Raw genomic sequence first — 26,053 nt, forward strand, 5'->3', positions numbered from 1 at the left:
AGCTTCAGTCCCTGAGAAAGAAGTATGAGAATCTTAACATGAAGAACAACGAGAAGGTTTCTAAGTACATCTCTAGAGTGATTTTGATTACTATGAGATGAAAGCTTGTGGAGAAACCCTTTCTGAACAAGTAATCATAGAAAAGGTATTGAGCTCTCTCAATCCTCAATTTGATTACATTGTTGTAGCAATTGAACATTCTAAAGATCTGGACATCATGAGTATAAAAGAACTGCATAGTAGTCTAGAGGCACAAGAGTTGCGTCTGAATGAAAGAACCTCTGATAGGAAGGTTGAGCAGACTCTGAAAGCTTCTTTTGTCAAGAAAGACCAGAAGCAGAAAAGATATGGTAGGTCTCAGAAGTCTTCTATTTTGATGAGGAGAAACATTTGAAGGGAAAAGAGAATTATGACAAGAGAATGGTTCAATGTTACTGTTGCAATAGGTTTGCCATTTTGCTAAAGATTCTTGGTCAAACAAAGAAGATGCAAAAATAGTCAGAGGAGATTCTGACGATGAACCTGTGCTATTAATGACTTATAATCTGATGAGGAACCTGTGAGTTTGTTGTTTTCTGATTCTGAAGGGGAAGAAGATAACTTTGAATATTCTGAAGGAGTGTTTTTATATGAGTCAGAATCTGAAGATGACTTTGAAGATTCTAAAGAAGAGTCAGAATCTGTGGTTTCTGAAGATGAGTCAGAGCTAGAAGATGACTCTAAAGCTGAAGACAAGTTAGAATCCGAAGGTGATTCTGGGTCTGAAACAGGATTAGAAGATGAGTTAGAATCTGAAGAAGATTATGCTTTTGAAGTTAAATCAGAACCTGAAGGTTCTAAAGATGAGTCAGAGTCAGAAGAAGAAGAATCTTCTGGAGACTCTGAAGATGAGTCAAATGGTGAATCTGATTTTGATCCATATGTTAAATCTGGTGGTGATCATATTTCTGGAAGGGAAAACTCTAAAGACATTAGCTCCAGAGGACAAGCTTCTAGAGATGATCATGTTTCTAGTGTTAATCATGACTCTGAAGGTAGAACTTCTGAAGGAAGAGCTTTTGAAGATAGTCCAGCCTCTGACGGTGGTCATGATTCTGAAGGAAAAGTTCTGAAGGAAATCCAACTTTTGAAGGCGGTACTTCTTAAGGTTATGGTTCTGGACGAGGTCCAGAAGTTAACAAAGGTGTAGCTTCTTGTGGTAGCCGTTCTTCTGAAGAATGTCTAGAAGGAGATACGATTCCAGAATCAGAAGAAGATTTTGAACAAGTGTGTATTGAAGAAGCTCTCAAGAAGATAATATAGTTGAATGCCATGAAAAAAGAACTTGAGGCTATAGAAAGAAACAAGACTTATGAGTTAACTGAGCTTCCAAAGGAGAAGAAAGTCATCAGCGTCAGATGAGTTTTCAAGAAGAAATCATCGTCAGATGAGTTTTCAAGGAGAAATATGCGTCAGACGAGTTATTATTATTATTATTATTATTATTATTATTATTTATTTTTTAAATTATAAAGAACAAAAGTACTACTAGTTTTTTTTGGCTAAAATTCTTTTTATTCTCCCTTTCAGTTTTTATTTTAATAAATAAATAAAATAATAGTCCCTTACAGTTAGAAATGAACAATTCCATGTTAAGCTCTCAAATTCTCCCTCATCTTGCATATTGGACTCAACGAACACTCTCCCACTCTCTCCGCTTTCATCGTTCATTTTCCAGGTACCTTCCAACGCATTTCGATCTTCCATCATCATTATCGTTCCTTCCTCTGCACACTCTCACTCTCCGTCCATTATTACTTCTTAGATGTGTATTTCTGTTACAAATTCAATCAGATTCAATAGAATACGCGAATCAAGCTTTTCCGTAATTTAATCTATAAGATTTATCTGCTACCTCGATTCCTTTATTTTATTACACAGATTTTCATTCTCCCAATTTTGTATTCTAGGACAAGGTTTATTGCAAAGTGCTTGTACGAGGACATGGGTGTGGACGAGAATTTGCTTTCTAATGGTAGAAAGCGTGCCAATTTTCGATTATGCAAATTGTCAAAGTAGGTAATAGTTACATTGTTGTTGAATTTGAGAGCATTTTTTTAACATTGTTTTGTCATTTATGAGTGGTTTTGTAATTTTGTGTAGTTATACGTCTGAAATACTGGAGATACAAGCTGATGCTCCAAGTTTACATGTTCTGTTTGTTCCTGGAAACCCAGGTGTGGCTTTGAAACTTTGCTGTGGCGGGTGTTTATGTTTTTCATGTTATTATGGGGGTATTAATTGACTTATTTGAGCTTATCTTTTGATATAGACTAATAAGCACCGACAAAGACACCGAAACAACAATGCCGAGAATAATTTGAAAAAATGAGTTATTTAAATGTAATCACATGTGTCAGTGTCGTGTTAGTGCTGACATTGGACTAGACACGCGTTTGATTAGAAGTGTCAGTTCTATATAAGACATAGACACTTGAGACTTTTAGAAAGACATAAATACCTATGACATATTCACTAGCTACTTATGACATATCCATTAGCTGTTTTTAGCTTATTTCTATAAGTTTGTGAGGATAGCGTATGAACTTATATAAAAACAAAGTAATGAAACTGTATATAATTGAATGGAAATTGATGAGCTTCAGCCTCTACAATGATGAAAATAGAACAAGAAAATGTAAAGGTTCTACGAACTTCTAAACAAGAGCTAGACTCCTAAACCAGAGAGAAACTTCTCCTAACTGTTTACGACTAACTTTTTGAATGAATTTTCCACTCCTCTCCATTCTCTTTTATAACAGAGAGTCCTTTAAAATCAGAGAATATTCTAACTGACTATTAACAGAGTCCTACCATGTCACTCCCATTCAACTCACCAATTGGGCTAGAGCCCAAATCCAGTATCCCATCACAACTTACAGTTTATATGAAAATAGTTTAACTTTACTTTATCTTTTGGTATAGAAATAGCTAACTAGTTACTCTCTCCGTCTCATAAAAGATGTCTCATTTATAATTTTTATTTGCCTTAAAATAATCGTCACTATAAATTAAACCTTCTTAAATATATTTTTCATTAATATATCCTTATCTATTGAATCTCAGTCCCCTTAACTACTCAACTAATTATGATTAATATTGATATTTTAACGAATAAAGTTCATTTAATCATTAAAATCACCTCAACTTCTTATTTTCTTAAGAACTGCGCACAATCTAAATAGGATATTTTTATGAGGTGGATGGAGTATATGATAAACACTTAATTAAGCTGTTTATATAGCATTTGGGTGTTTGGTTACTGCAGGTGTTGTTTTATTCTACAAAGACTTTGTGGAATTTCTATATGAGCTTCTTGGGGGAACTGCATCTGTAACAGGCAAGTAAAGATAGTTTTTTCTTTATGGCTACTAGTTATAGTGTGGAAATCTGATTAACTAGTGTATGCTTACTATTCATTATTATTTCAACTATCAGCTATTGGCCAGGTCTCTCACTCAACAAAGGTAATGCATTTTGTTTTGTTTGATATGCGGGGTTGGGTTGTTGGTGGCATTAGTGGGTTTCTTACACAGTGTTTTGTTACTAGGATTGGGAGCATGGACGGTTGTTCTCTTTACAAGAACAAATCGATCATAAGGTAATTTGATGCTTGATATTTGATCTTCACATAGCGTTTGCTGGTTTTAGTGTTAGGAAGTTCGTCAATTGGTTTGTTTGAATACTCATTTACTAGTTGGCGATACCATGTGTACATTGGGAGCACTTGTACTACAAAAAATATAATAAATTTAGTATTCGAGATAACTTAACTAGAAATCATTCATTTTTTTTACTTCCCGTGTAAAATTATTGATTTATCGATGGTTGGTATGGAAACAGTAGCATGTTTGTATTTCATCATGTTCAAATCTCTGCATTCCTGTATTTGTTTACTGGTTTAACTGGGTTACTTTTATGCTTTCCTTTTTCTCCATTCTTGACTTAGATAAATGTACTTTAACATTGTATTGATGTGTAACTGTAGTCTTCACTTCTCTGTTTTTCTAGATTGATTTTATCAAAGAAGAACTGCAAGGTATCGAGATTCCTATAATACTGGTGGGTTCTTTTACATCAACACCTCCAATATTTTTCCCCAGGGTCATATTCATTTGCAGTGTTGTAAGAACTATAACACCAATGTGCTGCAAATTGAACAATCTCCTTTCCCTTTTGAGGACATAAAATTCAGGGCGATGTTAGAAATACTGAGTTCAAAACTTATTTGCATGTTTCAACTTACACCCTTTTATCAGCTAAAAGAGAACAATGTTGGATTATCATTAATAAATCAAACGAATCTGGTTCTTAGCTGAACTATTTGCAAGCAGTTGCCATCTATGTTTTTTCAACACATATATCTATTGGATTGGGACACCAGTAAGTATTTTGCAAGAGGGTTTAAAACTAATTACAATAACAACAAAAAACTAAATACTAAGTGGGATCGGCTATATGGATCAAACAACAACATAATGTTTTATCATATATAATGTTTCTATTCAACAGGGTTAAAACTAATTCTTCAAGTAACATTTGTTTTATCCAAAAAAATATTTTGGATATAGAAAAGTTTAATATCATTTACTGAAATGAAGTTTTGATAACTAATTTAGAGCTTTTTTACCAGGTTGGGCACTCTATTGGTTCATACATAGCTCTTGAAATGTTCAAGAAGTCTCTAGAGAAGGTGCCTGGAATTCTGCATATTTAATTAAGCATGAACGTATAATACCACCCACCCATAAAATTTATTATTTCTGGTCTTTGTAAATTATGTGCTTGCATATCTCCTGGGTCTGCAGGTGAAATATTGCGTTGGACTTTATCCATTTTTGACTTTAAACCCAAACTCAACAACACAATTAATTATTGCAAAAATTGCACAGTAAGTCAACCCCCTTTGATACTGCCTTTCTTGTTAGATATGCCACGAACTAGTAGTGAATTTAGATATCACATATTTGACTTGGCACAAACTCTCTTTCTTACCTCTTTGGATTCGATTTACACAAAATAATATCAATAGTTTAATCTGAACAAATTTCGCATAAAAATTAGTAATTAGGTATCTCTTTTTGTCAAATAGTTATCATATTATCATCAAAGCTAATTAATGACAATTTATGTTTAAAAATCCGAGCTATTATTTGAAATGTCTAATAGGATCTCAGATCCCAAATTGTAGCTGCTGCTCTTAGCTATCTGACAGCATCATTAGGATTGTTACCAGTTAAGGCTTTGAGGTTTATTGTCAAAAAATCCCTTGGGAAGTCATGGTCTGCCAGTGCAGTTGAGGCTGCATGCTCTCACTTGTCACAGGTTAGCTTTACTGTTAAAAAAGGGCTTCAATGTTAAGTCATATGAACATGTAAGTTACTCCTATTTCCGAAACTTTGGTTGTTTAAAGTATTTGCATATATTTAAATCATTAAATGTTTTACAAATATCTATAAATATCTCAAATAATCTTTTCAAAAGAAAATGATGTTAATTATATCTAGAGCGCATTTGGAAGGAAAAAGGTCAAATATGTCTGGGGTTTTTCAAAAAACCTAAAGTCTTGAAACAAAACTAAAATGCTTACACAACCAAAGTTTTTGAATGGAGGGAGTTGTGGTTTTCCCTTTTCTGAATATTGATACCTTTTCTTATTTAGTTATAATTGGAATACGAATAAAAGAGCTACATTTTATGATACTGGTTTTATTTATTCACAGTGGGGTTACATTTGCATATTTTTTTATATTGATTTTCTCTAACTTTAATAACTTAACAGTACCATACCATGCGAAATGTCCTCTATTTGGCCATGACTGAATTCAAAGAGGTAAATTGCTTCCTTTCTATGAATATATCTTTTATATTTAGCCTTTATCATTTTTTCATCTACACGTGAAATTTTTCTTCAAAATCCTTGTTTGAAATAAAGTACTATAGCATTGTATGATCCATGTAATGGACCTCAGTTTGTGGAAAAGTTTTAGTTGCTGTTGTATGACATTGCTTTATATTCTCTTACCAAACTGTTAAGTAGGAGTTATTTTTCTTACCGACTTACAAATCAATTTTATTTTCCCCATCCAAGCATTGAACCAATTCAGTGCTCATCCCTCCAAGAAAACCATTTCTGTAGCTACTTTCTCCCTTTCTGGTACAGGGTTGATTCGGCAATATTACCTGGGACGATGCACCAACCTGGGTCTTCCCTAGTAAAATACAATACTCCCTCTAAACTTACATGTATGCCAAAATATCAATTGTACTCTAACTAATAATATTAATTAACTTCTCTTGATGTAATTAAAGATATAATTATATTCACCAAACTATCTTCTATCTTCATTTAATTTAATTTAATTTTCAATGGGAATTTCTTTCCTGAAAACTTTAATTGAAAGGTACTTTTTGAAATGCTGACAAATATAATGAAGTTAGTTGAAATCTGCTTATATTTGAGTCCAGGAAACATGACTTGCTGTTTCTTATATTTGTGTACCAAGGGAGTACCTCACACTACCACTCACCATGCTTCATCTTGTCATTAGCCCCCTCCTCCTTGCCGCCTTCGCTCCCATGCACCTCATCACCAGCCCTTGATTTCTCATAGCAATATCATTATACCTCTTTTCCATGCACTAGTCAAACCATTCAGCATTTCATTGAATCATTTTTGCTGCTCACCAAGCTCCTTCGTCAAACCCTTAAATTTTTGTTCTGTTCTTTCATCTTTATCTCCCATGATTCAAATTGATAGAATCTTGAGAATACATTAAAAGTTATGGAGACCAAACTCCTCACAAGCAGAGGCAGCCCTCTGCCAATAATGGAGATATTTTGCAGTGACCAAAATAATCCAACTCACCCCAGTCCTCACTTTTTTTTTTTGTCATATTAGTTTGTAACTGTGTACAACAGAATATGCTTGATCAGCTTATTCTGCCAGAGGTAGTTTCTTCTAGTATACCTAGTTGAATTTCAAGGCCCCACCTTCTGTGTAAGTGTAAAATCTACTTCAGCTCATTTGATCATGAACAATCAGAAATTACAGATATTAGACACCGTCCAAGTTTTTTTCTTACCTCTGCACTTCGTTCATCTTTCTCTCAGATTTTCTCACTGCCACAATTCTAAGCTAACACCTTGACACCTTCTCTAGCATAATCATTGGCTTTTTAACTCGGGAAATATTTTCTTGCTTCCTCCTTCATTCACATGCATCTAACATTTCCAATTAACCCACTCCTCAGCCCATTTATTTTTCTAGCATATGTATTAGTCTATCACAAGAAAATTGAATGGGAGGGGAGGGGGACATGTTTATTAGAGCTATCAAGGCACTCATAATTTTTCAATACTCAATGATGCGCAAAACATCAAAGTTCATCACTGTAGTTTCTTAGTATGTTAACTATCTCGTGGGTGCTAACACAACGGTGACTGCCTGGCTTTGTAAACCAAGGGGGCTGTGTTCGAATCCTCATTTGGTGTGAATGGCTTAATGCCTCCCCGTCCCTCTAAATAAGTAATACAATTCCCCCTCCACTAATTTAAAAAAGTCATAGCTGTTTGGTTTTGCTGATTTGTAGCCAGTACTTCCAGCTGCCCTTTGTCATCTAGAGGAGCAAAATAGATTTTAAACGATTTTGTGGATTTCTTCATATTTGAATGTACTATGTAGCTATTTTTTGAGGATGGGGGACTCTCTACCCAACCTGGTATTCTGGGAGATCAAGCATACAAATCTTATTTTGAAGTTTGAACACATTTAGTAGCGCTTGCTTATATTTGACAATGTTGACTGCATTGATAGTCATACCATGTGTTTACTATGCTAGTTAGCGGAGCCACAAGATTGGACATTTTTACGAGAAAGGAAGGATCAGTGTGCATTTTTATTTGGTGTTGATGATCATTGGGGTCCACTTCAATTGCTTGAAGAGGTATGTTATCATATATTTTGTTTGGTTACTTTTATTATCATCTGGAAAGCTTTTGCTTCATCTCAAGGTATATTTAGGCCTCAAGCATAGTTCGGGACCAGGATTGGCTCCTTCTGAGTGTGTGTATGTGGGATAGTTACTTGGTTGGGGTTGTATTAGTCTTGGTGATCATTTATGGTCCCAAAATAGTGCAACAAAATGATCAAAGTTGAGTGTTCTTTTTATTATTGAAGAAAGATTTTTCATATCAAAATTGCAGATTTTTTCTCTAAATATATTAAAAGTAAAAAAGAAAGAACCTTTTATTCGACTTGAAGCAAAAAAAACCTTATATTTATTTTTTTATAATACGTAAGCTTACAGCTGTCCATGCCATTAAGCTGAGGCTTTGGTTTGTGTTGAGATCTTTACAAGAATTGTGATCTGATAATTCTGATCTTCCCCTTCCTCTTCATATTTCCCTACTATAAGCTGTGGACCTTCAATTATACACACATCGAGAAAGTTAATTAATTTTCTCTGTTTTCAGCCTAATCAATAAAAATAATGTATCAAATAACTGATGCTTGCAAAATTACAATACATTGATTATAAAAACACGATACTAAATTATATACATTGACAATACCCGAAACACTTTCTTTTTACCCATTCTCTTATTTGTTTCAAAGTAATGTACATTTGTAGTTTCGAAAAACCAACGAAATGCTTTTTAGCTTAAACAAAAAGTGAAAAGAAACTGCCTCAAGCCCCAGCTGCGTAAGTTGGATATTAGAGGAGGGTCTTCCAGTGTTCTCTATATTACCTGTCATTTTTTTTGGGTGAATTTAGCATTTGGTTAGAGTCAAAACTTTCTAGTAAAATATTTATACTTCCATGAAGAAATATGCAAATCATCTCGAATCTAAAGCATGGGTACTTTGAAAATGGTGGGTACATACCCGTACCGGATGCACGTACAAAACTTGTGATACTTCGTTTTTTTTTCTTCGTTAGTCTGTTTCGAGTAAACTTTGTGGTTTTCTTATATACTCATATAATATATTATGTATTTTAGTTTCTTTGTTATTTTAACTTAACACAAATTTTAAATTTTTAAACTTTTATTCTGATGTTTTTATTTGAATTGAACAATTTAGTTCTCTTTTGATACATTTTATATAAAAACTCTTAATTTTTGTTGATGTACCCGTACCTTGATTTTTTCTTAAATACCGTAGCCTGTACTAGTGCCCGTACTGGGTACCGTACCCGTATCTATGCCTCATAGTATAAATACCACGTTAATATTAAATTATGGGAAACGAAGCGTTGATTGAAATGCTAGTCATGATTGCAGTACTTCTGTTTCTTTCATAAGCTTCTCTAGTGATCTGTGTTTGTTCTCAAGTGTACTTTATTCACGGAGTATTGAATGATTATCACAGCTTAACTTTAGTCATTCTGGTAACAGATCTCAAAGCAGGTTCCAGGCATTCCCTTATTTATTGAGCGAGAAAACCACACTCATGGTTTCAGTTGCACTGAGGCTGGTTCATTATGGGTGGCTGAGCATGTGGCAAACTTAATTAAGAATCATATGGCATCTACAAACAAATGAAGTATGGCTCTTTGGCTATTGGCTTGTAAAATGTGAGTTTTTCAAGTTAAAAAGACTGGCTCTTTGGCTCTTTGGTAATTTATCACAATCACATAGCTATTGATACTTCAGACAACAATTGTAATTTCACATTTTATCATCTTCATTGTATTCATCACATGTAAAAAAAAAAGAATCCAAGTTATAAGGATTGTAGGGTGTTTTAAATTGGAGATAATATTTGAGAAAAGTGAATGAAATTCTTATATGATCTTATTAGAATGAGAAAAACTAATCCGGATGATCACTGAATCAATATTTAGGGGGACGTTTGGAAGAGCTTATATAAACCTATCTTATGACATATAAGCACTTGTGCACGTGTTTAAAGAAACTTTAAAATAGCAAATGGTATGCTATAGGTTGTTTTCAGTTTATTTTCATAAGTTCCTTATGTTAACTTATAGAAACAATTTATACAAATTTATGTAGAGTTTACCCTCATTTTCTATTTGATTGTAAAACGACTTATCATAAACTTAATTAAGTCGTTTACTCAAACACCTCCTTATAGGGATACAAATAGTTTGCAGAATTAGGTACGTTTACTAACTACTGCTCAAACATGAGCAGCTATAGAGGCGCGACACGCACTATCAGATGCCAATTGCTTTCTATGAAATTGTAGCACTTGTGTCTCCCCGTCGTAAAAAGTGAAACCACCCTAGTTAACAGACTGGGTAAATATTTTTGTTAATAAAGACATTGAATACTATCCATGTTCGCAGTGCTTCTGTTTCTTGATAAGTTTTCTTAGTAATTTCAATTTGTTCTCAAGTTTTCTTCCTCATTTACAGAGCATAGAATGATTATTGTGATAATATATAGTACTAGTATATTCTAGCCAGAGTTTTCAAAGCAGGTTCCAGGTAGCAGGTATTGCTATTTCATTGGACGAGAAAATTACACTTGCGGTTTCTGTTGAACCGAGGCTGGTTCGCTATGGGTGGCTCAACATGGAAGACGTTATCAAGAATCCAGTGGCATATACCAGTCAATAAGGTCTGAATCCTTTTTTATTATTGGCCTGTGTGTTTTGTGTGTTTTAAAGTTGATCACCGAAAGGATTGAAACGTTGCTAAATTTGAAATATTTATAGCTTAAAAAAACTGAGTTGCATTTCTTTGTCAATGTTACAACCTTACCTACTAGTGCATTAGTTTCTCAAAATTTTATTACGGCTGATCGTATGTCGATGAAAATCGAATGGAAAACCAATGAATAAATTTGAACTTCAAAGTATGTTGGTGGAGGCTGAAACACCATGCGCACCTGTTGGTGGAGTTTGCCATTCTTTGATTACTGTGGGAAAGTTTTTGCTTGTAGATTCTCGTGCTCCTTAAAATTTTTGTATTATTATTATTATTATTATTATCTTTTACTTTAGAATTTATTCTGAGTGTTATAGTTTGCACCAAAATACTAATTTGATAAAAGTATTAGATAAAATAATGAGACGGCAAGTAACCAAAATTAATGCTATGTACGACAAGTAACCAAAATTGGTGATGAAGTTAAGCAAAATCACGAGTGTCTTTTAGAAAGCTTAATCTAAATAAGCTTGTACCCCGTGACTACATGTGATTGATCAAACAAAATGTTTTCCAATACCTTTATTTTAATAGTAGATTAGTAGACAAGATTCCTTTCTAATGCCAAAATATCTGCATGGACGCATAGGCTATAGTGTGTCCCAAACCGTAGTGCCATAACACATTATATGACACATAATGTAATGTCCCATTCGAATAGTATAATCCGGCCGTATCCTATATGTTTGTCCAGATAAGAAACATGTTGTATTGGATAATTGTGGCTGCTCAAACCACCATGAGGTTCATATTTAGAGCGCTACAATTTATCAATTTTTTGTAGTCTGTCTTGATATTACTATTCGGACAAATTTATGACTCAGTCAATAACCATGTTTAGATTGAGAATTGTGGCGACTGAAACTGTTGCAATACTCGCACTTAGACCTACTACAATTTATATGTTTTTTTTGGTCCAAACAATACTAGTCATAGAAATCTATGACTCTATTAGACATCATATTTTGCATCTACATATGTTTGTCCAAATAATATTATCTGAACAAACCCCTAATTTAGTTGATAATCATGTTTAAATATCATATTTTGCATTGCTATGATTGTCCGAATAATATTATCCGGAAGAGGTAAAGGGGATAATTTTGTAAATTCATACGGTTCCGGGAGAAAACTAATAGTGTATTGTGTAACCTATGCTTTGAAAAGGGTAAACAATTACTATGGTTATAGAAATTGCTATAATATCCAAAGAAGTATTTTTAATTAATTACTCCCTCTATTTTAAATTCTATAATATTTTAGTTGTTCATTTTAAAAAGTGTAATTAATTTTGTATGAGAAAAAAATTATGTGTAAATAATTTATTTTAATAATGATATGAAAAAATGAAGTTAAAAAGAAAAATAGAAGAAGAGAGGAATGAATAATATGAGTAGAAATTCACTTCATTTCCTAAATAGAAATGGAGGTCAGAGGATCTTACTCGAATAATATATGATAATATGAGAAAAATTTGGTGAACACTTGAGTGTGAATTTTGATTGGGGTACCTATCCATCACTCATTCATGAAATGTCATGTAGTAAAAATTCCTGGTATCTAAGAATTTAGATAAATTTTGATTTAAGTGATTTTTTTATAAAATAACATAAATTTAGAACAGAGAGAGAGAGTACTTTAGTTTTTTTTATATAATGGAGTATATGATAAGGTAATCAATTTAGTCTTTTGATATGTTTTTTTTGATCAATTTAATCCATAAAATGATTAACTAACAATAGATTGAAGTCATGTTTGCAATTTTGATACAATTGGAGAATTTAGAAGGGAGAGTAAGAGAAGACATTTTTGGAAAAAAAGAAAGAAAGTGAAAAGAATTTTATAATTTTTTCTTTTTCATGTATGTTGATTTTTTAAAACTTTTCTAGAGTTTAGATGAGCTATACAATTTAAATATATGTTCTTATATTATACCAAAAAATTTAAAAAGTGTCAGTAGCAAATATTCATTTACTATTTTATATAATTTTTTTTTTAAATTTATCTACTTTTTTCGTAATTTTCTCCAAATTCTGAAAAACAATTTCGATGAATATAATGATAGTGCCTGGCTTTTAAAGAGTAATTTTGAGTTTACCAACATTCACAATCAATTAGTTGTCGGTTGTTCACGTTGAGAGTAAATTTACTCTGCTTTGTTTTATAACAAATCTTCAAAAGTTGGATCTTTGAGAAACTGTGGGTTCTTGCTTACTAGCTCTGCATTAAAGTTTTGAAATAAGCTAGCATTTGTGTCAAATTGTAGATGCTGTGTAGGTGCTTATATGAGGTGTACTAACAGCATCTACAATTGAGAGGAACTTCAACGGTTGCTTAATTTATCTTTTGTGGGCTTAGATTGTTACTACTACATAGTACTCCGTTTAAGCAAATTCTTAAGAAACTAAATTAAATTTTATTTCAATGAAAGTTAAAATAAACAACACATTGACTCTGCCAATATTTGTTTCATTTGAAATTGAGTCTTAAAATATTACTAACAAATATCTTAAACATTCAAAACAAAAGGATATTCATATTCGTACAAATTTTTATTAATTATAAAAATAATAATGCCTCAAAATTTAATTCTAAGATCCTCACTCTGCTACATATCAGTTCCTACGCTTGCCATTAAAGACAAGATCTTCCAAATCTCATACTTTAACTCCTAGTTAAGTAGACATTTATTATTTTCCCAAATCAAAACCTATCATATTAGCAACATAAATGACCCCTCTAAATATTCATTTAATGCCATGCGCTAAACCTTAAATGCCTCTTATTCTAAAAAAATAAAATACTAATATAGTCACTCTGACTTTTAAATGTGAGACAGTTTACCATTCTTAAGTATTTTTTTCCCGGGTCCATTTTTAAAATTCATTGATACACTTTTAAAAAAAATTTATCTTAGGCTCTGTTTGGTAAAACTAGCTGATAGCTGATAGCTGATAGCTGATAGCTTTTAGCTGATAGCTGATAGCTGATAGCTGATAGCTGATAGCTTTTAGCTGTTAGCTGATAGCTGGTAGCTGATAGCTGATAGTTGATAAGCTAATGTGACTGTTTGGTAAATTAGCTGTTTCATTAGCTGATAGATACAAAATGACATTAATGACATTTTAATTAATGAGGGTAATAATATATTTTAGTTAAAATAATAAGGGTATTAATGGAAGAAAAACTCACAAGCTAAAAGTTACAAGCATAAAAGCTACTTCAAATAGCTTTTGAAAAAAAGCTACAAGCTAGTAAAAAAGCTACAAGCTAAAAGCTAAAATAGAGTTACCAAACAGAACTTTTTTATTAATACGAGCTGAAAAGCTAAAAGCTAAAAGCTCTTTTTTTCGTCTTACCAAACAGACTCTTAGTGTTTTTCTTTCTAGTTAACAACTGAAAAATTTCTAAATCCGTTGCTAATTAACGAAAATAATTAATAGTATGGTACAATTTGCCGAGTTAAAAAATTAACATGATATCTTTTAAATTTAAGAGATTAAAATAAAATTTAAAGTTAATGTACCAAACCAAAAGAATAATAAACCCTTTAACATTAGTGAATCATAATCGCAGGAGATTGACCAATTATCAGTGTGCTCCTGTTATATTTTCAATTTCAAAAAATCATGTTAGGTGTTAATTATCTCTGAGTTGAATTAACTTATACATAATTGTTTTTAGTTATAAATTAGAATATTCTCTGCGCGTGAACCGTGTAACTACATACATAATTTTACTCTAGCAGTTTCATTAGTGAACATTGAAATTGATTCCTTTGATTAATGTTTCTAAAAAAATGAGTTTCAAGTTTTTAATTTTTTCTAACATTAACATATTTAAAAATGAAAACAAACATTTACTCCCAAAAAAAAAAAAATCAAGGGTCCACCTAAGTTTGTTGTACACAAAGTAAACCAAGCAAATTAGAGCAACCTTTATTACTAGTTCACATGCAACACTAACATTAAATTAAAACCTTCTTAGTCAGACCTATCTCCATAAATAAAAACCCACTTTCTTTACCAACACTATCCTACACACACCCTTTGACTTAGCCAACTTTCCTCCATTTCTCTCTTTTTTTCCATATTCTTCCTCTTCCTGTCACAAAAAACAGCAATGTCTAGCTCCAGAAAGAAGGTTCATCTGAACACTGTCTCTGTCAAACTAGGCTGTGGAAGCTGCAGAAGACTTAAACTAAGCAACATCTTCAACCCAAAACCCAAACCCAAAAACCCCACTTACCAAAAACACAAACTTTACAACAACAACCACTACTCTTCCTCTTCCTCAGGTCCTTGGAATGAAGACAAATATGATACCACAAGCACCACAAACACAACCAACACTAACACTGCCACAACATTCTCACCTCTCTACTCCTCCAACCTCTCTGATACAGAAACCTATGCCAAGGACCAGAGAAGAGTAGGAGGTTTAGGAAGAGGCGGAGGAGGAGAAGGTGTGGCTGTTGAGAAGGACTCTGAAGACCCTTATCTTGATTTCCGACACTCCATGCTGCAAATGATACTGGAGAATGAGATATACTCTAAGGATGATCTTAGAGAGCTTCTCAACTGTTTTCTTCAGCTGAATGCTCCTTATCATCATGGTGTTATTGTGAGAGCTTTTACTGAGATTTGGAATGGTGTTTCTGATAAGAGGGGTGGCTCACATAGGGTTCATGCGAACCGTACCCGTAAGCCACGTGAATATTAACTGTTTTGTTGGAAATGTTTTAGTTAACCAAATATAGCTGTGCTATGTGCTATGTATTAGGTTGAATGTAGTTCAGCTATGACTTTACTATGAAGTTGCTAGTACTAACGTTGTACTGTGTCGTGATGCATGTTTTGCTGATTCTGATCTAAGTGTAAAAAAAAATGGAACTTTTGTTTGTCCTAGTTGAAGAATAACAAAGGTTTTTTTTAATTTCATTTTCTGTCATCTAATGATTCTCATTAAGGATTTTAATAGTAGCAATTAGAATCACAACTCACAAGTTATAATTAAGAATGAATTAAAATGGTAATTTCCATTATTTATGGACCATGTTGTGTTTGTGTAGAGAATACACTATACACAATACACAATGGATTAGGATCTGTATCCATGCACTGTGTCTGTGTGGTTGGACTTGGTTGAGTTAAGTTTTGGCGTGTAGGATATAGTCAAAGTAAATGCTTAGTTTTGAGTACTGAGATGAGATGGTGGTCACTGGTGGGAAAATATAGACATCGGGATTTGAAATTTTATGTAATAAGAATTGTCTGATGTAATAGGGACAGATGGTTTAATGAATTTCAATGAAGACTGAGAATAGAAACTTTTCATTCTGACATCCTTGTATTTTCCAATGTAACTAATATACTTGCCACTTGCCACAATACTTTTAAGAAATGTTGAAATCTATCTCAATTATACAAAATCGATTTATAGAATAAAAATTGTTCTCATTTATAAATATATCTTTATGTTATATATTGTCCGATGTGACACATTTTTTTATATTTAAGATTGAACATTTGGAACGTAGAAATAAATGGTGGATGATCAGATAAATTGTCTGATTGAGTTCTTTAACTCACTCTTTTACACTGAAGGCTGAATATCTTAAATGTGAAAATAAATAGTGAAAAATTTGATAGCGAAAATTTAATAGTAGATGATACAACAAATTTTATCCGATGTATTTATACAAATTAAAAAATGTAGTTAAACTTTTTTTTTTTTATAAGCAATGATACAAGATTAACATTCATATCAGAGTACAAGAGGTACTCGCCCGTTTACTTAAACCATTACACTAGCATAGAATTCAACGCATTTTGACATCAAAAATAAAAATAATAATTAGTTGGGCCCTTTATTTTAAACCCTAATATCTACATTGCCAAGAGGAAAACCGAATCTGCTCAAACACTTCTGCCATTACCGCGACCTCGTTTTTGAATATTGCCGCATTGCGTTTGCATCAAATAGTCCAACAAAAAACCAACCACAACAGCAACCTCTTCTTTGCCGGAGTTCTGCCTCCAACGGATTTAGAAAAAGATAACAAATGAGCAGAGATGGAATTAGACAGAAAAAAATCTATACCAACCCATAAACATACAAGCTTCCAAACCTCTATAGCAAAAGGACATTGTATAAGGATATGCAATAACGATTCTCCACTCGCGCTACAGAAAACGCACACATTAGATACTGCATGACAAAATGCCCCCTTTTAAGTAATTGCTTAACTCAGTCTTATAAAATCTGATTTATAGGGTGAAAATTACCCATTGAATTGAATGAACTTACATTTATTTATTTTGTTTTTTTTGGTTAGATTACTTCTATTGAAGTGTAAATGACGTAATATGAGTTCTGAGTTTTCATTACTAGTGTGACAGTGCATGCGTCGACTTCAAACTTGATACATTTATTTAGGCATTGATAATATGGTCGCAGGTAGCTTTAATTGTGTATTTAAATCACACAAGAGGTGTAGGGTCTAATAGTCATAATAATAAAGGCCAGCTAGCATTTGAATCATGATAACAATGCAAGACTTTCATTTTTTCACATCTAAATCTAAATCTAGTTAACGTTCATTATAGAAAAAATAGGAACATATTTATATTTAGTTTTTGGGCACGCTTTAGATAAAATTGTAAATTATGTAAAATTTAGTAGAAGATGCAATTTGTATAATGAGTGGAAACAATTTTATAAAGGGAACTTTTCCCACCTTTATAAGTTATACTAATATAAGTTATACTAATGCGTCATTTTCTCATAAAATAAGCATAAATGAAAGAACGTTTTTCTTTTTTTAATTTAGGGTGTGTCTACATATTCATTTTAGAAATAATCGTTATTTTCATATTTAGAGGATTTTTTGGAAATGTATTTTTAAAATAATGTTTAAATAGCTAAAAATGCATTTAAGAGTGTTTTCAAAAAAGCACATTCGAATAATCACATATGTATCTTTGAACCAGTTTTGATAAAAAAAGTGATTTAAAGCGCGTTCGAAGATACATTTTAAAAAATTTATGAAAACAATTTTTAATTCACAGATGAGGTGGGAACTACCTCTAAGAGAGTAGGAAAAAAAATTTATTTAAAAATCGTCACTAAAATAACATGGAGGGACTATTCTGTTTTATTTACCAAGCACTATAATTTTTTAGTTAAAAAGAAAAAATTATATATATATATATATATATATATATATATATATATATATATATATATATATATATATATATATATATATATATATATATATATATATATATATATTTTAAAATGTGCTTTAAACTTTGATACGTGGTATTTCAAAAAGTCACGTAGCCTAAATGTATAGCTTTTTTTTTGGGTCATGCTAACATGTGCCCTAAGGGCACATGTTAATGATACTATAATTAGAAAAAGTCAAATATAATTAAATGTAATAAATTCATATTTAAAGTTTCGAGACATTGAATGCACATGTTTCAATAAAATATTTCTATAAATAGCTTATTAAATTGTGCCCTTAGGGCACATGTTAGCTTTTCCTTTTTTTTTTATAAAAAAATGTTACCATTTTTTTAAATTCAATCAATATACCGAAATTTTCATTTACTAATATGAATAAAAAAAATAGTAACAAAAATACAACTCCGAGATGAGCATGAGAAATAAAACATACTCTCATCTTCTTCAATCAAAATCTTTAAACTTTCTTTTCCTTTTCATAGCACATTCATCTTCTTCATTCAAAATTCTAAAACCTTTTTTTCTTAGGTTTCACAGTTTATTATTAGTCAAATCACTAATTTCTTATTGGTATCAAGTAATGTGTTCGATTGTGGACTTGTTAGAATCGTCTGCAAACATAGTAAATGTAGGAACTTTCCAACCTCTAGAGGATTCAATCTGTAATATATATTTAGATAAGGCACAGATGAAATTTAGCCTATGAAAGCCAACATTAAGACCATTTTGAGTTAGGAGTTGTTCAACCATATTGGCTATGTTATTTTGGTCCCAAAATTATTTTGTTGGACTATCCTAACCACTTGATATGCATATTGGTTCCTGTTCACCAACACCACATCTGGATTGTTTCGACCTAAGTCTTCTTCGACTACCCTGGATATAGGGTGTTCGAATGGCTGAGACATAACTTGTTGTTGCACTTGATTATTAGGAACACCTTCATTGTGTCTAACTCTTGAATCTTGGACTACCCCAATTGCTTGGATTTGAGGAATTGGTTGGAGGGTGTTTGAGAAGCACCAAAGTAATCAGCAATTCGACCCATTTGATGTGCTAATTATTAATAACTATGATTGGTATTTTAGATCAGAGAATCAAACACAATACCAATTTGTTGGGTAAACATGTTAACCATATCTGAAGGATAGAAAAAACACTTAGAAAGGGGGGGGGGGGGGTTTGAATAAGTGTAGTCTTAAAAACTTGAACGATAAAAATAAATTGCACAGTTATTTTTATCCTGGTTCGTTGTTAACTAAACTACTCCAGTCCACCCCCGCGGAGTGATTTACCTCACCTGAGGATTTAATCCACTAATCGCAACAGATTACAATGGTTTTCCACTTAGTCCGCGACTAAGTCTTCTAGAGTATCCTGATCACAACCTGATCACTCCAGGAACAACTGCTTAGACACAAGCTAAGACTTTCTTAGAGTATCCTGACCACCACGTGATCACTCTAATTACAACTGCTTAGACACAAGCTAAGACTTCCTAGAGTATCCTGATTAACACTTGATCACTCTAGTTACTTACAAATTAATGTAATCAAATAAGAGTTTTACAATGCTTCTTAAAAGCTATAATCACAACAGTGATATTTCTCTTAACGTTTAAGCTTAATCTCACTAATATATTACAACAGCAATGTAGTGAGCTTTGATGAAGATGAAGTTTCTGAGCTTTGAATTGAACAGCGTTTCAGCAAGTTAATATTCACAGAATTTGGTTCAGAGTTGTTAACCTTGCTTCTCATCAGAACTTCATATTTATAGGCGTTTGAGAAGATGACCGTTGAGCGCATTTAATGCTTTGCGTGTTCCGTACAGCTTTGCATTTAATGTTTCATGCTTTTGTCAACTACCTCGAGCCTTGTTCACGCTGTGTCTACTGACGTTGCCTTTAATAGCTTCCAACGTTCCTTTTGTCAGTCAGCGTAGCCTGCCACCTGTACTTTCTTCTGATCTGATGTTTGTGAATAAAATATTTGAATATCATCAGAGTCAAACAACTTGGTGCATAGCATCTTCTTGTCTTCTGACCTTGAAGTGCTTCTGAGCGTGATACCATGAGAACTTCAGTGCTTCTGCTTCTGACCTCAAGTTCTTCTGATGCTTCCATAGACCCATGTTCTGATTCTGCCTTGACCATCTTCTGATGTCTTGCCAGACCATGTTCTGATGTTGCATGCTGAACCTTCTGAGACAAAGCTTCTGAGCGCTGATTTGTGCATACTCTTTATATATTTCCTGAAATGGAAATTGCAATGTATTAGAGTACCACATTATCTTACACAAAATTCATATCCTTGTTATCATCAAAACTAAGAATATTGATCAGAACAAATCTTGTTCTAACAATCTCCCCCTTTTTGATGATGACAAAAACATATATAAATGATATGAATTTGCGATCAGAAAGAGCAGACGGCTAAAGACAAATTACACAGCTATAGCATAAGCATGTGAATATGTCTCCCCCTGAGATTAACAATCTCCCCCTGAAATAAATACTCGATGAACTTTAATAATAAAAGACTTCCCTGATTATTTCGGTAGAGACGATCACATAAGCTTCTGTCTTCTGATAATTCATAGCTTCTGACTTCTGCTTCCATTGGACAGCTTCAGAACTTGAATTTCTTTAGATTCCTAGAACACTCACAGCTTCTGATTCCTGCTTCCATTTAGGACAGCTTCAGAACTTGAATTTCTTTGATCTTCAGAACATTCACAGCTTCTGATTCATGCTTCCATTTAGGACAGCTTCAGAACTTGAATTTCTTTAGATCTTCAGAACATTCACAGCTTCTGATTCATGCTTCCATTTAGGACAGCTTCAGAACTTGAGTTTTCTGGATCTTTTAGAACATTCACAGCTTCTAATTTCTGCTTCCCTCGGATAGCTTCAGAGCTTTGAATTTCTTCTTACATCACTTCGTGCTAGATTGTATCAGAACATTGTTGAATGTACCAGAGCATCATCAGAGCATCTCTACATCCTGAAATGTTACAGAACAAAACTAAACGACAAAAGTCAGCATGAATGAGTTAGAACATAAAATGTGTATCAGAACACAAAATATGTATCAGAGCCATATAAGCCATATAGAATATATCAGATCCAATAGACAATGTATCAGAGCAACTAGACAATGATTTGGATCAGATTCTATTATCAGAATTTCTGATCATTCTTCCTTCTTCCTTCTGATTCTGAAGCTTCCTAGCACTCAGCTTGCTTCAAGAATCCAAGAGCTATTTCTGATCATTCTTCCTTCTTGCTTCTGATTCTGAAGCTTCCTAGCACTCAGCTTGCTTCAAGAATCCAAGAGCTTGATTCTCTAAAGAGTTGCTTCATCATCTCGTTGCTTATCTCGTTGCTTCTTATGTTGATCTTGAATCTTCGATTCCTGCAACAACACAACTTAAAAACATATGAAGCTTGCAGCTTCTGTTAGTAAATGTGGAGCCTTTTTACTCGGTAACTGATAAAATTAATCAGATCATTTATCATATATTTTCTCCCCCTTTTTGTCATAACATCAAAAAGAATAAAAGATTCAGATGTAAAGCAAGAGACAAAAGGAAAGAAAAACAAATAATCATTGATAAAAAGCAGAAGTACAAGAGTTATGCAGAATAAGCTTTTCATTGATTAACCAAGTAGGATTACAAAAGATGTATGCTGATACACAAGTGCAACAAGCAAAGAAAACTACAAGGACACAAAGACTACAACCCTAGCCTAGTCCTAATCTAAGCCAGCATATCATGAATCCCAGCGATGTTCTTGCTCTTGCTTGGTCATCAAATCTTGAAACTCTGCATGCTTGAGCAGCTCTCAGAGAAAGAAGTAAATGAATACAAAAGAGGAACTGAGAACAGTTCACCAGGAGAGAGCGTATTCTCAGATGGGCTTTCCCTTAACATAGAAGTTAAGTCCTTATTGGAACCTAACTTCATCCAATATCTCAAGAAAGTCTTCTTCCTTTGGACAGATGTTGATAACAGCATCAAAGAAGAGATCTGACTTGAGAAAAATTTGGAATGCCATCCCGAGATATGTTTCTCATCCTGTAGCCTATTAACCCTTCCATCCGTTCTATTCAAATAGATCAGCCACTGTTGAGACTTAGTTTCTTCAACTGGTTTAAAGTTTTGATGAAGGGAATTGGGCGAAGGATTCATGATGAATGCTAGATCGATGAAGAATGAACTAGGGTTATCACAAAAGATATTCATAGAAAAGTGAGAGAAAGAAAGCAAGAGCACAAAGATTGATTGAAGAATGCAAAGAAATGGAGAAATAAATAGAGGGAATGTGGGGAAAGAAAACGTTCTAGGGAAGGGAAACATTTGACGGATATAAAAATCATAAAGGACAATAAAAGAAATAATGAATGGCATTTAATGTTATTTGACGTGAGGAGAGATAATAATGACAAAAGACGAGATTTGCACAGTTACCTAAGTAGACGTCCCCTCAACTGCACGCACGCTTGTCCAGAAATAGTGAACACGTGTTTACCATTTGGATAGCCAGTTACAGCTGTTTTGCTTTTAAAGAGATTTTGAATCAACTTAGACAATGAAACGTTAGTAATAACTGAATCACAATTTCTAATTGATTTCAATCAGAACTTCTTATAAAAAAAAATCCAATTTCATTTCAGAAGATACTCATACATAAGATCTTCTCATCTTCTCATTCTGGGCATAAATCCATACTGATATTCTTCAGAATGAACTTAAACCTATCTTCAGCAAGGGGTTTTGTAAAGATATCAGCCCATTGATGGTCTGTATCCACAAAGTTTAAAGATATAACACCCTTCTGAACATAGTCCCTTATGAAATGATGTTTAATCTCAATATGTTTAGCTTTTGAATGTAAAATAGGATTCTTAGATAAACATATAGCAGAAGTATTATCACAGAAAATAGGAATGTTACTCTCATATATCTGATAATCTTCCAGCTGACTTCTCATCCAGAGCATTTGTGTGCTACAACCAGCAGCAGCAACATATTCTGCTTCTGTTGTTGAGAGGGCAATAGTAGCTTGCTTCTTGCTGTACCATGAGATCAGATGACTTCCAAGAAATTGACAACTTCCAGAAGTGCTCTTTCTTTCTATTCTATCTCCAGCATAGTCAGCATCACAGAATCCTACTAAGTTGTAGTCTTTAGATCTTCTGTAAACTAAACCAACATTAGTAGTACCTTTCAGATACCTTAGAATTCTCTTAACCGCTGTTAAATGAGATTCTCTTGGATCTGATTGGAATCGAGCACACAAACAAACACTAAAGAGAATGTCAGGTCTAGAAGCAGTTAGATATAGAAGAGATCCAATCATACCTCTGTACAACTTCTGATCTACCTTCTTACTTACCTCATCCTTACCCAGTACACATGTTGGATGCATAGGAGTTTTGGCTTCTTTGCTTTCAGAAAGATTAAACTTCTTCAGAAGTTCTTTCACATACTTCGTTTGATGAACATAGGTTCCATCTGAAGTTTGGTTGATTTGAATCCCAAGGAAATACTTGAGTTCTCCCATCATGCTCATTTCAAATTCAGCCTGCATAGACTCAGCAAACTCCTTTCCAAGTGTAGCATTAGATGTTCCAAAGATAATATCATCAACATATATTTGACAAATTAAAATATCCTTTTTAAATGTTTTACAAAAGAGAGTAGTGTCCACTTTTCCTCTAGTGAAATCATTTTCCAGAAGGAAAGAACTCAAACGTTCATACCAAGCTCTGGGAGCTTGTTTCAATCCGTATAATGATTTCTTTAATTTGAAAACATGATTTGGAGACATGGAGTCTTCAAAACCAGGAGGTTGGTGAACATAAACTTCTTCATTTATATAACCATTTAAGAAGGCACTCTTGACATCCATCTGATAAAGAGTGATGTTGTGTTAAGTGGCAAAAGAAATTAATAGACGAATAGATTCTAACCTGGCCACTGGTGCAAAGGTTTCTGTATAATCAATCCCTTCTTGCTGACTATAACCCTGAGCAACCAGTCTGACTTTGTTTCTTACCACTTCACCTTTCTCACTTAGCTTGTTTCTGAAAACCCACTTAGTACCGATGATGTTAAATCCTTTTGGTCTAGGAACCAAGTCCCATACATCATTCCTTGTAAACTGATTTAGTTCTTCTTGCATGGCAATTATCCAGTCTGGATCTTCTAGAGCTTGATCAACAGAAGTTGGCTCGATCAAAGAAACAAGACCTAATTGACATTCTGCATTGTTCTTAAGGAATGCCCTTGTTCTGATGGGATCATCTTTCTTTCCAAGGATCACATCTTCTGAATGAGCTGAGGCAAGTCTAGGTGATCTTCTGACTGTAGGTTCTTCAGAAATTCTCAGATTCTCTAAAGATGCAGCAACTTGATCTTCTGATCCATTGCTTCTGAGACTGCCAGCTTCTGCAGCTTTGCTTCTTGGTTCTACTGCTTCTGATATATCAATATCAAAATCTGCAAAATTCTCAAACTGCTTTGGTTTTTCAAGACCAAGCTTATCATCAAACCTGATATTGATTGATTCTTCTACAATCAATGTTTCAGTATTGTATACTCTGTAGCCTTTAGAGCGTTCAGAATATCCAAGAAGGAAACACTTTTGTGCTTTAGAATCAAACTTACCAAGATGATCTTTAGAATTCAGAATAAAACATACACATCCAAAAGGATGGAAATATGAAATGTTGGGCTTTCTGTTCTTCCACAATTCATAAGGAGTCTTATTTAGAATAGGTCTGATAGAGATTCTATTCTGAATATAGCACGCAGTGTTTATTGCTTCTGCCCAGAAATGCTTAGCCATATTGGTTTCATTGATCATGGTTCTGGCCATTTCTTGTAGAGTCCTATTCTTTCGCTCTACAACTCCATTTTGCTGTGGAGTTCTAGGACAAGAGAAATCATGGGCAATACCATTTTCTTTGAAGAACTCCTCAAAGAGTTTGTTCTCAAATTCGCCACCATGATCACTTCTGACCTTTATGATTTTGCACTCCTTCTCAGATTGGATCTGAGTGCAGAATTCAAAGAACACTGAATGAGACTCATCCTTGTGTTTCAAGAACTTTACCCACGTCCAGCGGCTATAATCATCAACGATGACTAATCCATATTTATTCCCTCTGACAGATGCTGTTTTGACTGGGCCAAACAGATCAATGTGCAAGAGTTCTAACGGTCTTGAGGTAGAAACAACATTCTTAGACTTGAATGCAGGCCTGGAGAACTTGCCCTTCTGACATGCTTCACAAAGAGCATCTGATTTGTATTTCAGATTTGGGAGTCCTCTCACCAGATTTAGTTTGTTAATCTGAGAAATCTTTCTCAAACTAGCATGACCTAATCTTCTGTGCCAGACCCATTGCTCTTCAGAAACAGACATAAGACAAGTCACCTTCTGATTCTCAAGATCAGAAAGATCAATCTTATAAATGTTGTTCTTCCTCTTGCCTGTAAATAGGATTGAGCCATCCTTCTGACTTACAGCCTTGCAAGACTTTTGATTGAAGATTATATCATAACCATTGTCACTTAATTGACTTATGGACAACAAGTTATGCGCTAATCCTTCTACAAGAAGTACATTAGTTATGGAAGGAGAGTTACCAAGACTTATGGTTCCAGAGCCAATGATTTTGCCCTTCTGATCTCCTCCAAACTTGACTTCTCCACCTGGTTTAAGCACCAGGTCTTGGAATGTAGACCTTCTTCCCGTCATGTGTCGCGAGCACCCAGAGTCCAGGTACCATGACATTTTGCTTTTTGTCCTCTTTTCCGCCAAGGATATCTGCAATAGGAATAATCTTCTCCTTAGGTACCCACAATTTCTTGGGTCCTTTCTTGTTAGTTCTCCTCAAGTTCTGATTGAACTTGGGTTTAGCAAAATATTTAACAGGAGGAACAGCATGATATTCCTTATTCTGAGTTCCATGATATTTCTTAGGTTGTGTCACATGCTTCTTGGTGTGTGTTATGTGAAAACTTTGTGTATGTGATGTGTGCTTAATATCATGGGAGTGGCCAAATTTAAA

General features: G+C 33.6%; 3 protein-coding genes across 5 annotated transcripts; all 3 read left to right on the forward strand.

Annotated features, from left to right (window-relative positions):
• Window positions 1–217: 217 nt before the first annotated feature.
• On the forward strand, window positions 218–1,189 carry LOC131615209 (helicase swr-1-like). The gene is made up of 3 exons (XM_058886688.1): window positions 218–350; window positions 588–852; window positions 955–1,189. Exons 1-3 carry the CDS (start codon window positions 218–220, stop codon window positions 1,187–1,189), a joined length of 633 nt encoding a protein of 210 aa, XP_058742671.1.
• Window positions 1,190–1,596: 407 nt separating this feature from the next.
• LOC131610932 (uncharacterized) lies at window positions 1,597–10,986 on the forward strand. 3 transcript variants are annotated; one of them, XM_058883024.1, is made up of 14 exons: window positions 1,603–1,717; window positions 1,950–2,054; window positions 2,143–2,216; window positions 3,308–3,379; window positions 3,478–3,506; window positions 3,590–3,640; window positions 4,051–4,101; window positions 4,673–4,732; window positions 4,848–4,930; window positions 5,217–5,364; window positions 5,822–5,872; window positions 7,881–7,985; window positions 9,439–9,617; window positions 10,487–10,986. In XM_058883024.1, exons 1-13 carry the CDS (start codon window positions 1,617–1,619, stop codon window positions 9,583–9,585), a joined length of 1,077 nt encoding a protein of 358 aa, XP_058739007.1. In that variant the 5' UTR covers window positions 1,603–1,616; the 3' UTR covers window positions 9,586–9,617; window positions 10,487–10,986. The 3 variants fall into 3 exon arrangements, with proteins under 3 accessions (XP_058739008.1, XP_058739007.1, XP_058739006.1); XM_058883025.1 differs by having other exon boundaries at window positions 1,597–1,717; window positions 1,950–2,058; window positions 9,439–10,986; XM_058883023.1 differs by having other exon boundaries at window positions 9,439–10,986.
• Window positions 10,987–14,735: 3,749 nt separating this feature from the next.
• LOC131613061 (transcription repressor OFP6-like) lies at window positions 14,736–16,059 on the forward strand. Its single transcript, XM_058884778.1, has one exon. The coding sequence runs from the start codon at window positions 14,838–14,840 to the stop codon at window positions 15,435–15,437; it is 600 nt and encodes a 199-aa protein (XP_058740761.1). The 5' UTR covers window positions 14,736–14,837; the 3' UTR covers window positions 15,438–16,059.
• The last annotated feature ends 9,994 nt before the right edge of the window (window positions 16,060–26,053 follow it).

Source organism: Vicia villosa, linkage group LG6, assembly GCF_029867415.1.
Source record: "Vicia villosa cultivar HV-30 ecotype Madison, WI linkage group LG6, Vvil1.0, whole genome shotgun sequence".
Taxonomy (NCBI): domain Eukaryota; kingdom Viridiplantae; phylum Streptophyta; class Magnoliopsida; order Fabales; family Fabaceae; genus Vicia; species Vicia villosa.